The sequence below is a fragment of the Oncorhynchus nerka genome, linkage group LG9b (genome assembly GCF_034236695.1).
Source record: "Oncorhynchus nerka isolate Pitt River linkage group LG9b, Oner_Uvic_2.0, whole genome shotgun sequence".
NCBI lineage: Eukaryota > Metazoa > Chordata > Actinopteri > Salmoniformes > Salmonidae > Oncorhynchus > Oncorhynchus nerka.
The window spans coordinates 25,988,854-26,001,765 of NC_088424.1; the positions used below are offsets into that span (position 1 = coordinate 25,988,854).

The following is a 12,912-nucleotide window of genomic DNA, read 5'->3' on the forward strand; positions in this document are numbered from 1 at the left end:
CAATTTTGAGAAATAGTTTGGTAGATTTTTGGGATCATATTAACCAGTTATCTACCTTTAAGTAGCCAGCTATAGTTAGCTGGTAACTTGCTAGCTAGTTAGCTCACATGCCAATACCAAGACCTTCTAAACTAATATCTAGCTCGGAAATATTAAGTTATTTCTGAATGATAGTTAACATGGCTTGCACATATCATGCTTTAAGACATTATGCTAGCTAGCTATCCCCAGGTAGATAATGTGTGGTAACTTATTGCATCTGCATGCTACTTGTTGCATTCTGCCTGGTGTACTTGCTCATTCCTGGGCTGGCTGCTCATTCTAAATAGTATGATCTAATCTGTTCAAAACCACTGTGCAGCAGTGGTCATTCAGCTTTTGACATACAACATTGAAATGAGTGTATTTATGCTGTTGTTCAAAGGCACAGATTGCTTTATTTTTCTTCTCAAAGAAACTACTGCTAGTTCCAAAACTTGGCATCATATTTCTGTCATGCTGCTTTGTTGACAACTCTAACCACCTCGCGACCCGGGTATTCAGACAATCAGTGGCTGCCACTGTGACTGATGTGTCTGTGACAGTAGCATCCAGATATGTTATGTGCATGATAGCTAGAGCAGTAGTTAGTGTGACACCCTTCCATCTCTCTGTCCTCCTCCTCACATGTTTTTCTTCTCACCCCTACTTCCCACAGTCCCTTGTGACCAGTATACATACACATCCCCTGAAGGCAGAGCCCTGCTGACTGAGTGTCCTTCCTCTTACTAGGTCAGTTCGCTCCTCTCTGGACTGCTGTACACTCCAGAACCAGGCAGATAACAGCTGGCTGTAGCTGATCGATATGTGCTTCATGACCTTTTGACCTTGGTGAGGAGGACATGAGATATTCTGAATATCTGTTTAATGCCCTTTGAATATTGACCAGAAAACTGAAGTACACTCATGCATCTCTACTCGTATTTACTGTAAACGAACATTTACAACAAACTGAAAAGATATTAAGCGTGAAATACATATTCCTCCTCTTGGTAGAAAAAGATACAATCAAATGTTGGTCAATAGCTACTTTTCTTGTAAAAGTGGTTGTTATTCACAAGAAACTATGCTGAGTTTGAGGAATCAAGAAATAAAGAGACAATCGTTAGCTTCAAAATTAGCATTTTATTCGGATTGTTGGGGTCAGATGTATCATTTGTATTCCAGTACATACGATTATCCACAAAGCTTCAGACAAAAACCTTTCCCAGTCTTAAAGCTGATTCAGTAATTAGTGCCAACGGTGGGTACCACAACACCCCACCCACACCCTTTTTTTGGTACAAATTCAAACAGTTGTGCTGACAAGATAGCAATTTTTTCATTTTTTTTGTTCCGTTGTTTCTTCATTTTTTATAAAATACTTTCTTAACTTATCTTCTACACATGTAATGTCACCTGGTTTTTATTTTTTTGCTTTGTAAATAACATTTTTTCATCATTTTTGTTATCGTGAAAAGATAAAAACATGCAAAACCTTTAATTTGTAGTCCAAATTATACATTTACAAGTTCAGAACTTTTTGCACTGCTTCATAGACTACATCAAAAGAAAAAAAGAAAAAAAACATTATGTACACATTTTCTTTACAGTGAAGAAAAAGTTGAAAGTACCAGATGATGACCAAGGCAAATGAAGTGTACATGGATTAGAAGAAAATAAACAGTTGCTGTTTTTGTAAAGTACTACACCACTTCAGAAAAAAAGAAAAAAAAACGTATTCCGCTACAAAAGTATCATTTATGACTCCCTTTATTTGCAACCAGCTGCATAAGTTATATGTTTTAGTGAAAAAAGTCCAAAATTCTAGCATACTGTACAGTGCTGTTCTCAGTTGTTTCTCCCCATCCAGGTTAACAAAAGATCCTTCATCATCTCTTCCTCTTGGTAATTCACTTAAATAATCATTGTCCAACAAACAGCAGTATTGTGTAACCAAAAAAGCATGTAGAAGCATACCATAGTTTAACATACTTAATGTTTTGAAATCACTCCAAAAGTCAGTACCATTAAAGCCTTGAACATAAAACTAATCATTCAGATCCCCAAAAAATGTACAAAAAGGCACATTATATCCCAGTGCTTCTGTACTGTGAAATTCAAGTGTAACTGAGCGCTCTCAACATCAATGATCCAAACAGTGACAGTTCACCAATGTTCCCTCCCCTTCTCCAAAACCATGGACCACATTTCAGCGTATGCCTAAGCCTTCAACAAGCATATGTATGCGTAGACTACAACAATAAGCCTAGATTGGTTGTTTTTGAAAATATTTTGAAATTATGCTGTAATTTTTTGTACTTTTCTGTCATTGTTCCTGTCACCACTCGGTCAGGGGAATATGGGTAATCAGAACCTGTCCACGTCCACTGAGAGGAAAACAAAATATATTTTCTACTTTCCTGGGTTCACCATTCTTTGTCAACTTGTTTTTTTGTAGGTCTCGTCTCCTAGTCATCGCTCCCTCCGTACATGTCTGCCAGTTTTCTGAAGCGAGGGCCCCAGTCGTTGAGGTAATCGTAGTCCTGGTCCCCTCCGCTGCTGGAGGAGTTGAGGGAGCTTAGGGAGCCAGCTGTGGAACCACTGCCCTCGTAGTCGAATACCAGCAGGGAGTCGTAGGGCGGGGCTGTGGGGTCGTTGTCTGCTGCCTTTAGTCCCTGGATGGACAGGAGGAAATAAAAAAACACAGTAAAATGAGTGAGGAGATTAAGGCAATCTAGTCCACCACGACAGACCCAGTCCCTGTCTGACTACAGCTACAAGATGCCATTCACATTCACAGACATGTTCTTATCCCCCACTTCCACCTACACAGGCTAATATTAGATACATTATCTTAGTTTTCCTCCCTTCTACATGATCAGAAAATCAGGTCCGGCTCTAACTGTCCGTCTGCAGCACAGCATTTTGGCTCCCTGATGTTTCTGGCATTCAGGATTATCTAGAACTTGACCAAATGCCTCAGCTCACTGGAAGGCTGCCACTGATGAGCTGGCCCTCCATCCTCAACCCTCCTTCACTCCCCTCTCCACAGGCGCTGCCTGAGGGGCTTGGAGCGCTGAGAGGAGGAGATCACTGTAGTCGCACTGACAATATGGTAGCTTTCGCCACCACATTCTGGACCATGATGTAGTACTACATACCCCCTCCATTTCATGTGTTTAAGTTTTGCCCTAAAACTATGAATGAGGATTGGGGAACGGTGAAGAAGTGCAGAGCAGTGTGTGTGTGTGTGTGTGTGTGTGTGTGCGTACAGTATATGTATTTGTTCCAGTGCGTGTGTTCCAGAAGGTAGGTTGGGATTGGGGGGGGTTTCCATTTTGAAGACTGTACTTAACATTCCCAGAAACTCTCATTGCCGCGTGAGATGTCCTTATGGGTTGCTATTGTTTTCATAGCCCATTCCTGGATGTATGTAACGGCATTCCTCCTCCTCTTCTGAGGAGGAGAAGCGAGAAGGATCGGAGGACCAATGCGCAGCGTGGTAAGTGTCCATAACGTTTATTATAAGATATAAATTGAACACTATGAAATATAAAACAATAAACGTGAACCGAAACAGTACCGTGTGGCAACAAACACACACACGGAAAACAAACACCCACAACTCAAAAGTGAAACCCAGGCTACTTAAGTATGATTCTCAATCAGAGACAACTAATGACACCTGCCTCTGATTGAGAACCATACTAGGCTGAACTCAAAACCCCAACATAGAAAAACACACATAGACTGCCCACCCCAACTCACGCCCTGACCATAGTAAATAAAGACAAAACAAAGGAAATAAAGGCCAGAACATGACAATATATTGCTTATCTATCATTGGAGATGTGCTCTGGCCATGAACTGCATTGGGTTCAGGCCTGAATCCGATCTCTTATCACTGCCACTGAAATCTAACAAATAATAACCAAATTAAAATAAACCGAGCACAACACAGAGTCACGACCAAGCCACTAGGCTCATTAGAAACATGTCAGATATGTATTGGAGCTCTTTCATTTTGTTGTTACAACACCACTACCACTTTCTCTGGCGCTCTATGTCTCACGCGCTCTCTGTCTCTCACGCTCTCTGTCTCTTGGTCTCTCTCACTCTCTGTCTCTCGTTCTCTCAAATAAAGGATAGATTGAAACAAAGTGCCTCGACGCTTAGTGATTATTTTCCACTTGTTAGCCTTCACTAAATGTTTGCTCAGGGCTGTGGCGCTGATCATTTGGTGGGAAATATGACAGAGGGATCGTTCATTACAATTACTGCCATCACTGGTCCGGTGGATAGAGCCCCATCCGGCATAACCACCACCCCACTGGCAGTGTGACAAAGTAAGCCAATTACAAAGCTTCATCCTCCTAATTCCACTAAGATTGAATCATCCACTGTGTGAGAGAGACAATAGTCCATTTTAAGAAAACATTGTGCTGTCCTGTCTTTCCTTGTCTACCCTGACTTTCTCTTCTGTTCCACTGCTCACAATACAGGTCTCTGATTGAATTGAATAACATCCTATTCAGAGATTCCAGAGAATGCCTGCCTCGCCTGGTTCACCAACTACTTCTCAGACACAGTTGAGTGTGTCAAATCGGAGGGCCTGTTGTCCGGACCTCTGGCAGTCTCGGGCCACTCTTTTCTCTGTATACATCAATGATGTTGCTCTTGCTGCTGGTGATTCTCTGATCTACCACTACGCAGACGACACCATTCTGTATACTTCTGGCCCTTCTTTGGACATTATGTTAACCAACCTCCAGATGAGCTTCAATGGCATACAACTCTCCTTCCATGGCCTCCAACTGCTCTTAAATGCAAGTAAAACTAAATGTATGCTGTTCAACCAATCCCTGCCCACCCGTCCAGCATCACTACTCTGGACGGTTCTGACTTAGAATATGTGGACAACTAAAAATACCTAGGTGTCTGGTTAGACTGTAAACTCTCCTTCCAGACTTACATTAAGCATCTCCAATCCAAAATTAAATCTAGAATCTGCTTCCTATTTCACAAACAAAGCATCCTTCACTCATGCTGCCAAACATACCCTCGTAAAACTGACCATCCTACCAATCCTTGACTTTGGCGATGTCATTTACAAAATAGCCTCTAACACTCTACTCAGCAAATTGGATGCAGTCTATCACAGTGCCATTCATTTTGTCACCAAAGCCCCATATACTACCCACCACTGCGACCTGTATGCTCTCGTTGGCTGGTCCTCGCTTCATATTCGTCGCCAAACCCACTGGCTCCAGGTCATCTATAAGTCTTTGCTAGGTAATGCCCCACCTTATCTCCGCTCACTGGTTACCATAGTAGCAGCCACCCATAGCACAGGCTCCAGCAGGTATATTTCACTGGTCACTCCCAAAGCCAATTCCTCCTTCGGCCACATTTCCTTCCAGTTCTCTGCTGCCAATGACTGGAACGAACTGCAAAAATCACTGAAGCTGGAGACTCATATCTCTCTCACTAGCGTTAAGCACCAGCTGTCAGAGCAGCTCACAGATCACTGCACCTGTACATAGACCATCTGTAAATAGCCCATCCAACTACCTCATCCTCATCCCCATACTGTTATTTATTTTATTTATTTTGCTCCATTGCACCCCAGTATCTCTACTTGCACACTCATCTTCTGCACATCTATCACTCTAGTGTTAAATTGCTATATTGTAATTATTTCGCCACAATGGCCTATTTATTGCCTTCCCTCCCTTATCCTACCTCATTTGCACACACTGTATATATACTTTTTCTATTGTATTATTGACTTTGTTTGTTTATTCCATGTGTAACCATGTGTTGTTGTTTTTGTTGCATTGCTTTGCTTTATCTTGGCCAGGTCACAGTTGTAAATGAGAACTTGTTGTCAACTAACCTAGCTGGTTAAATAAAGGATTTAAAAAAAATTGCAGTAGCAAGTTTCTCTGTTCATTTCACCAGTTGAAATGTTGAATGGAAAAACTTTCCTCTCCGATAACATCTAAATCTTAAATCTAAAACTGTGTGAACTTTTCGTCCAGCACCTGTTGCCAACAAAAGCATATGTGTATGGTGAGGCTAATTTCCCAGACATTACCTCCCTGAGCAGGAACAGACTAAAAGCTGAATAATAGACTATTGTTGGCCACTCCGAGAGAATAAATTCTTAGGAGGATTTGAGACCTATGCTTCAATTTTAACTCCACCTTTTTGAATTAACTGCCAAAGGCTCTGTAGGCATGGGGTTGTGTGCACACTCCAGAGTTTGAGCCCAGACCCGTAACCCCACCCTCACCCCCCTCCAACCCCTCTCCCTGGGCAGTCAGGTCAGATTCCAACCCCAATGACCACAAGGCATAAACTAGCTGCCAGCAGGGTGTAGTGGATAGAATCAACCATGACCGCCTGTCTGTGTGTGTTATGGGAAACAGGCTGACATGTACTGCCTGTAATGTGGATGTCTTGGTCAGGATGCTCCAACCCACAACATCTTCCTGTCCTTGTATAGAAATAATACATTAAACAGCAGACTTTTCTCTGCTCCAACAAGTTGCTCAGTTTTGCAACTTTTTTGCTCACTGGGCAAAACACTCAAACTCACTCTATATAAATTGAGCTGACAGGAGCATTAAGTGTATTCAGGACTTTTCTGAGAGAGCGAAGGAGGGGGAATGGGAGAGATATAGCGTGAGTAGGGGAAGCTGAGCTGAAAGGGCAAGTTCTAATCTAAAAACATGGGAATAGGCCAAAAACTGGGAGAGGGAGAGAACTCACTTTGTAATACTGTGAAAGTATTGTCTGTTGGAGCTGGTGAAGAATACATGACTGTCTTTTTCATTATAAATTCCCCAGCTGGACTCAATGGTGGCCTGAGGCAAGCGAGGCCATGTCGAACAGAACAGGGTGCCTCAATGGAAAGCCAATGTGCTTCTCTTTCTCATCACACTAGATATCTACAGAGCGACGTCTAAAGCTAACTCCATCCCATGCTACATGGCTAAGTGAAAAATAAAATGATCTACAAGTGAACTCTTTGAATAATCATAATAACATGTGTGGATGTAGCTCATTTAAATTGGACACATGTAAATAGTGAAGTTTTATCAATGAAAAGAAAAGGTGAGGTTTCCATCAAGCTTTTTATGCACTTAAAGTACATTAAGGATAAAAAAATGTAATGACAGGCCTTTCCAAATGTCAACAAAACATTGCTAAACAAGGTGGGATCATTTTGTGTCGGTAAAATTAATTAATGCGAGAAATGTCGGTGGAAACTTTTTTTATGCGCAAATATTGGTCATGTTATGTGGTCCTCCCACTATGACTTGTTGGAAAACCATTGCAGTTTATTAGGCTACAGATTAAATAAGTTATGATGAACTTCACAGGGTGGTGAAAGTCCAACGTGATGAGCTTGATGCTCCTTTCAAATAAAAATTGAGGGTCTATTCGGGTGACATGATAATCGATGCTTGGCTGAAGTTTGCCAAATACAAATATCTCATCATGTAGGCTATACGTGGACTCTATCTGCACTGGAGAGCCAGTTGGCTAGAGCGCAAGTGCCAATACCAGAGTGGGCACACTATATAATGCAACATTTTTGTTGTGAGAAAACCATCCGCAGAGTTCAAATGCAATGGAAACCCATTTCACTTGCATTTTTTATTCGGTACATATGAACTTGACCAGAAAAGGCATTTTTATGTGCACTGTGTCATCATGCACAGCCATTTATCTGTAACAAGTCAATTTGATGGGAACGCATCTCTGGTGGGAGAATGCAAGTTGTTTTTATGCGGATTTTAGAATATTTGCATGAAAATCTATTGCCAATTAGATCGAAACCTAGTTATATTCATGTATTTTTAAATTCAAAAGGGAAAGTTTATTCATGAAAATCATTAACCTTTCATTTTTGTATTTGTTTGTATTTTGGATCCCCATTAGCTGCTGCCAAGGAAGCAGCTACTCTTCCTGGGTCCAGCAAAATTAAGGCATGTGTCTGCTTTTGTTTCAATCAATACTTCCATGAGTACAGGGAAAGAGCTTGCTAATTTAACCTCAATGAAATTCAAAAGTGAAGCCAGCACCATCTACCTCAATTTTATTTTGTTTCGAAGCGTTCACTTCATTTCACTAAATTGACAATTGAATGAAATCCTTCTCTAAATCCTCCTGATTATGACATTGACAATGGACTTTGAGAGGGAGGCAATTTCGTCTCAACGTTGCATTACTCTAGATGCCTTTTTTTTACCTCGTTGATGAAGTCTCCGATGTCCCCTGGGTGTGGGGCTGCTGACCTTATAGGGTACTGGGGCTCGGGGTGCAGCGGCCTCTCGTCCATACGCCGTATCCCCACGGGTTTGATGGCATCAGGCTCTATCGTGTCGGGCTGCTGGAGCTGGCTCAAGTCGTAATCCTGGAGGGGAGGGGGAGAGGCAGATGGGAGTCAGCAAGGAGCCAGAGATAAGTGTATATCCTCACAGAGCTGGGGAGAGGAGCTTGGCATGGGCAGAACCCCCCCAACCGGATTCAGACTGGGATCCATACACACCACAAGAGGTTGGTGGCACCTTTAATTGGGGAGGACAGGCTCATGGTAATGGCTGGAGTGGAATCAGTGGAATTGTATCAAATTCATCAAACACATGGTTTATATGTGTTTTATGCCATTCCATTTACTCCATTCCAGCCATTATCATGAGCGACCTTGTAACATTAGAGCAAAAGAAACCTATCAATGGGTGGACTTTAGATTGTTTGTAAACATCACTTAAGACCGTTAGCTGTTTTTAACAAGATCCAGCGTCAGGGTCAAGGCTAAGAAACAGAGCATCAGTCGACAAGCCAGTTGCAATAGAGAGGTGTTCTTCTGGAAGGGTGCGCAGGAAACTGTTCTGCTGTAATCAGCCCTAGGCACGGAATAGCGGATATGCATAAGCCATTAATTATCCTATTAACATTGCCAAGGCAACCTGACTGGCTTGTTTGGTTTGTGCAGTGTCGAGAGAGAGAGAGCGAGAGAGAGAGGGAGAGTTGTGATGTAGATGAGAAGACAGCAGTGAGGAGCTGGACTGATATGCTATCAGAGAAGATATGATGGAGAGAATGCCATGGAAAAATAGCTGTGTTTAATAAGCGTGTATGATGGATTGTCCCTCAGCAGATTTTCAGTAATCCATCCATCTCTAATATCCCCCTTCAAAATTGTCCCTGCTTACTTGCACATATAACTATGCACATTTACACGCTCGCTCGCACGCTCACACACACATACACACGCAAACAAACACACACACACGAACGCACACACATGCGAACATTTGCAGTCCACACAGACAAAATTAAAGGTGGACCATATAAACATACAGTGCCTTCAGAAAGTATTCACGCCCCTTGACTTTTTCAACATTTTGTTGTGTTGCAGCCTGGATTTAAAATTGATTAAATTGAGATTTCTTTACTGGCCTACACACAATACCCCATAATGTCAAATGACAAATTAATAAAAAATGAAAAGCTGAAATGTCTTGAGTTAATAAGTATTTCATCCCTTTGTTATGGCAAACCTAAATAAGTTCAAGAGTAAATATTTGCTTAACAAGTATGGTAGAAAATGATGTTATAATACTGTTATTGCATCGAATAAGGTTTCTCATTACTCTCTCATCTGTGTCTGTGTGGACTGATTTGGGGTGGCAATGGATTTATGATAGCTTGGTAATAAAACTTACAGCCTGCATTCCATAGAAGGTGTTTGTGTACTATGAGGTAGCAGGGAAGAGAAGGCTCTGGTATGGACAGCTGATGAGAAGAACCTCGTCTTGGAGGCCAAACCCTGGTTTCTATACAATGAGAACAGTCTTCACAGCAGATACTATCTGATGTGAATTATTCATTTATTTTATACAAATCCTAACCGTTTCACCCATTCCAGACATCTGTTGTTTGTCACATATTCAGGAGGATGTGTCTTAACTATAAAATGGGGTGGCACAGTTCTGCTCACTGGGCTCTCAACGGTTAACTACGGGTGGTCATTGACCAGCTCCATTATTGCAATAATTAATCAATATTAAAGTATGATTGTTTGAAGAAATAACAAAGTCTCTCTCACTTGGTTAGAATTTCCACCACACAAGTCACTTAATAAGTTGCATGGACTCACTCTGTGTGAAATAATAGTGTTTAACTTCATTTTTGAATGACTACCTTATCTCTGTGCTCCACATATACAATTATCTGTAAGGTCCCTCAGTCAAGCAGTGAATTTCAAGCACAGATTCAACCACAAAGACCAGAAAGATTTTCCAATGCCTCGCAAAGAAGAGAACCTATTGGTAGATGGGTCAAAAATAAAAGTTATTACATTTTGGATGGTGTATCAATACACCCAGTCACTACAAAGATACAGGTGTCCTTCCTAACTCAGTTGCCGGAGAGAAAGGAATCTGCTCTGGGATTTCAATATCAGGCCAATGGTGACTAAAACAGTTTCATGACTGAACTCGTGAATCCAAATAGGTCAGATCAGGTTTGCAATGACTAACTTCAATCAGATCCCCTTTCACCCATAGAGGGATAGAACTAGTCGGTATTGACACTCACGCCCTGATGTAAATCAAGGGAGAAGATCCAGGCCTGTGCTCTCAAAATTCACCAAAGCAATGTGCTTAGTCTCAACAGACCTTTTCCCGCTGAAACTCAAACATGATCAAAAGCGAATACTGGAACAATAATTTGAACGTAGAATGTGGGGGAAAGTCAGAGGCGATCTATATAACACTAATGTCATGTTTGTTATTTTGTGAGGTCATTCAAAATGTTATAAAGGAAATACTGTAACTCCAAAAGTATACAAACTACATACAGTTGAAGTCGGAAGTTTACATACCTTAACCAAATACATTTAAACTCAGTTTTTCACAATTCCTGACATTTAATCCAAGTAAAAAATTCCCTGTTTTAGGTCAGTTAGTATCACCACTTTATTCTAAGAATGTGAAATGTCAGAATAAAAGTAAAGAGAATCATTTATTTCAATTTTTCTTTCTTTCATCACATTCCCAGTGGGTCAGAAGTTTACATACACTCAATTAGTATTTGGTAGCATTGCCATTAAATTGTTTAACTTGGGTCAAGCATTTCAGGGAGCCTTCCACAAGCTTCCCACAATAAGTTGGGTGAATTTTGGCCCATTCCTCCTGACAGAACTGGTGTAACTGAGTCAGGGTTGTAGGCCTCCTTGCTTGGACACACCTTTTCAGTTCTGCCCACAAATTTTCTAAAGGATTAAGATCAGGGCGTTGTGATGGCCACTCCAATACCTTGACTTTGTTGTCCTTACACCATTTTGCCACAACTTTGGAAGTATGCTTGGGGTCATTGTCCATTTGGAAGACCCATTTGCGACCAAGCTTTAACTTCCTGACTGATGTCTTGATATGATGCTTCAATATATTCAAATCATTTTCCTACCTCATGATGCCATCTGTTTTGTGAAGTGCACCAGTCTCTCCTGCAGCAAAGCACCCCCAAAACATGATGCTGCCACCTCCGTGCTTCACGGTTGGGATGGTGTTCTTCGGCTAGCAAGCCTCCCCTTTTTCCTCCAAACATAACGATGGTCATTATGGCCAAACAGTTCTATTTTTGTTTCATCAGACCAGAGGACATTTCTCCAAAAAGTACGATCTTTGTCCCCATGTCCAGTTGCAAACTGTAGTCTGGCTTTTTATGGCGGTTTTGGAGCAGTGGCTTTTTCCTTGCTGAGCGGCCTTTCAGGGTGTGTCGATATAGGACTCGTTTTACTGTGGATATAGATGCTTTTGTACCTGTTTCCTCCAGCATATTCACAAGGTCCTTTGCTGTTGTTCTGGGATTGATTTAAACATTGATGTAAACAATTGTTGGAAAAATGACTTGTGTCATGCACAAAGTAGATGTCCTAACCGACTTGCCAAAATGATAGTTTGTTAACAAGAAATGTGTGGAGTGGTTGAACAACGAGTTTTTATGACTCCAACCTAAGTGTATGTAAACTTCCGACTTCAACTGTAGATGAAGTTTCCATACTGTGTGTTGTGCATGTAATATGTAAAAAAAATTGAAAGTGTTTTTGTTTAGAGAGGGATGTGTTTGAAAAGTTATAAGAGATTATTGTTTTCCATAACATTGCACAGTGAGTAATCACCACCTCAAAGTGAGGGAGTGTGCCAGCCTGCCGGAACCGTCCCTTTCGAGGAAAATATATAAATAAAGAAATTAACACAGGAGACCAGAAAAAGTATGAAACGGTAGCTACATGTTTAAAATGGTTAGAACTTTGAATCTCAACACGAGGTGGAGATGATAAACTCACCTCCAAGCTCACAACTGGAGCTCGGTACACAAAGGAGTGAAGACGGGAGAAGGTTTCAGACTTTACCTCTCTCAGGGGTCCCTCGATCTTTTCCTCTTGGCCATTTGGCACAGCGCAATAAGGCGCATCCTCGCCAACAAAGCCAAAGCTTGGCTTTTCCTCTTGGCCTTTCGACCCATTATTCCCCACAGGATCAAGCCAACGCCTTGACAAAATCATCAAAAACTTATGCACCTTTGACCACGTTCCCGTGAAGCCAAATGACACTGAGACGGTAACCTCTCTGGGATAGGCGGGATGCAAATGTCTCACCTGGCCAATTGCCAGGAAATATGCGGAGCGCCAAATAAAATAAAAATCTATCAAATTTAAACTTTCATTAACCTCTTGGTGTTAGGGGGCAGTATTTTCATTTTTGGGGAAAAAAAACGTTCCTGTTTTAAATGGGATATTTTATCAGGAAAAGATGCTAGAATATGCATATAATGGACAGCTTTGGATAGAAAACACTCTAACGTTTCCAA

General features: G+C 41.4%; 1 protein-coding gene across 2 annotated transcripts in view; it reads right to left on the reverse strand.

Annotated features, from left to right (window-relative positions):
* Positions 1-1,144: 1,144 nt before the first annotated feature.
* Positions 1,145-12,912, reverse strand: part of LOC115114854 (cadherin-2-like) — a 111,946-nt gene continuing 100,178 nt past the window's right edge. For both annotated transcript variants that reach the window (XM_065013460.1, XM_065013459.1), the window contains exons 15-16: positions 8,282-8,446; positions 1,145-2,696 (exon numbers count right to left, since the gene is read on the reverse strand). In XM_065013460.1, coding sequence (XP_064869532.1) covers positions 2,490-2,696; positions 8,282-8,446 — 372 coding nt within the window. In that variant the 3' untranslated portion in view covers positions 1,145-2,489. The remainder of the gene's footprint in view (positions 2,697-8,281; positions 8,447-12,912) is intronic.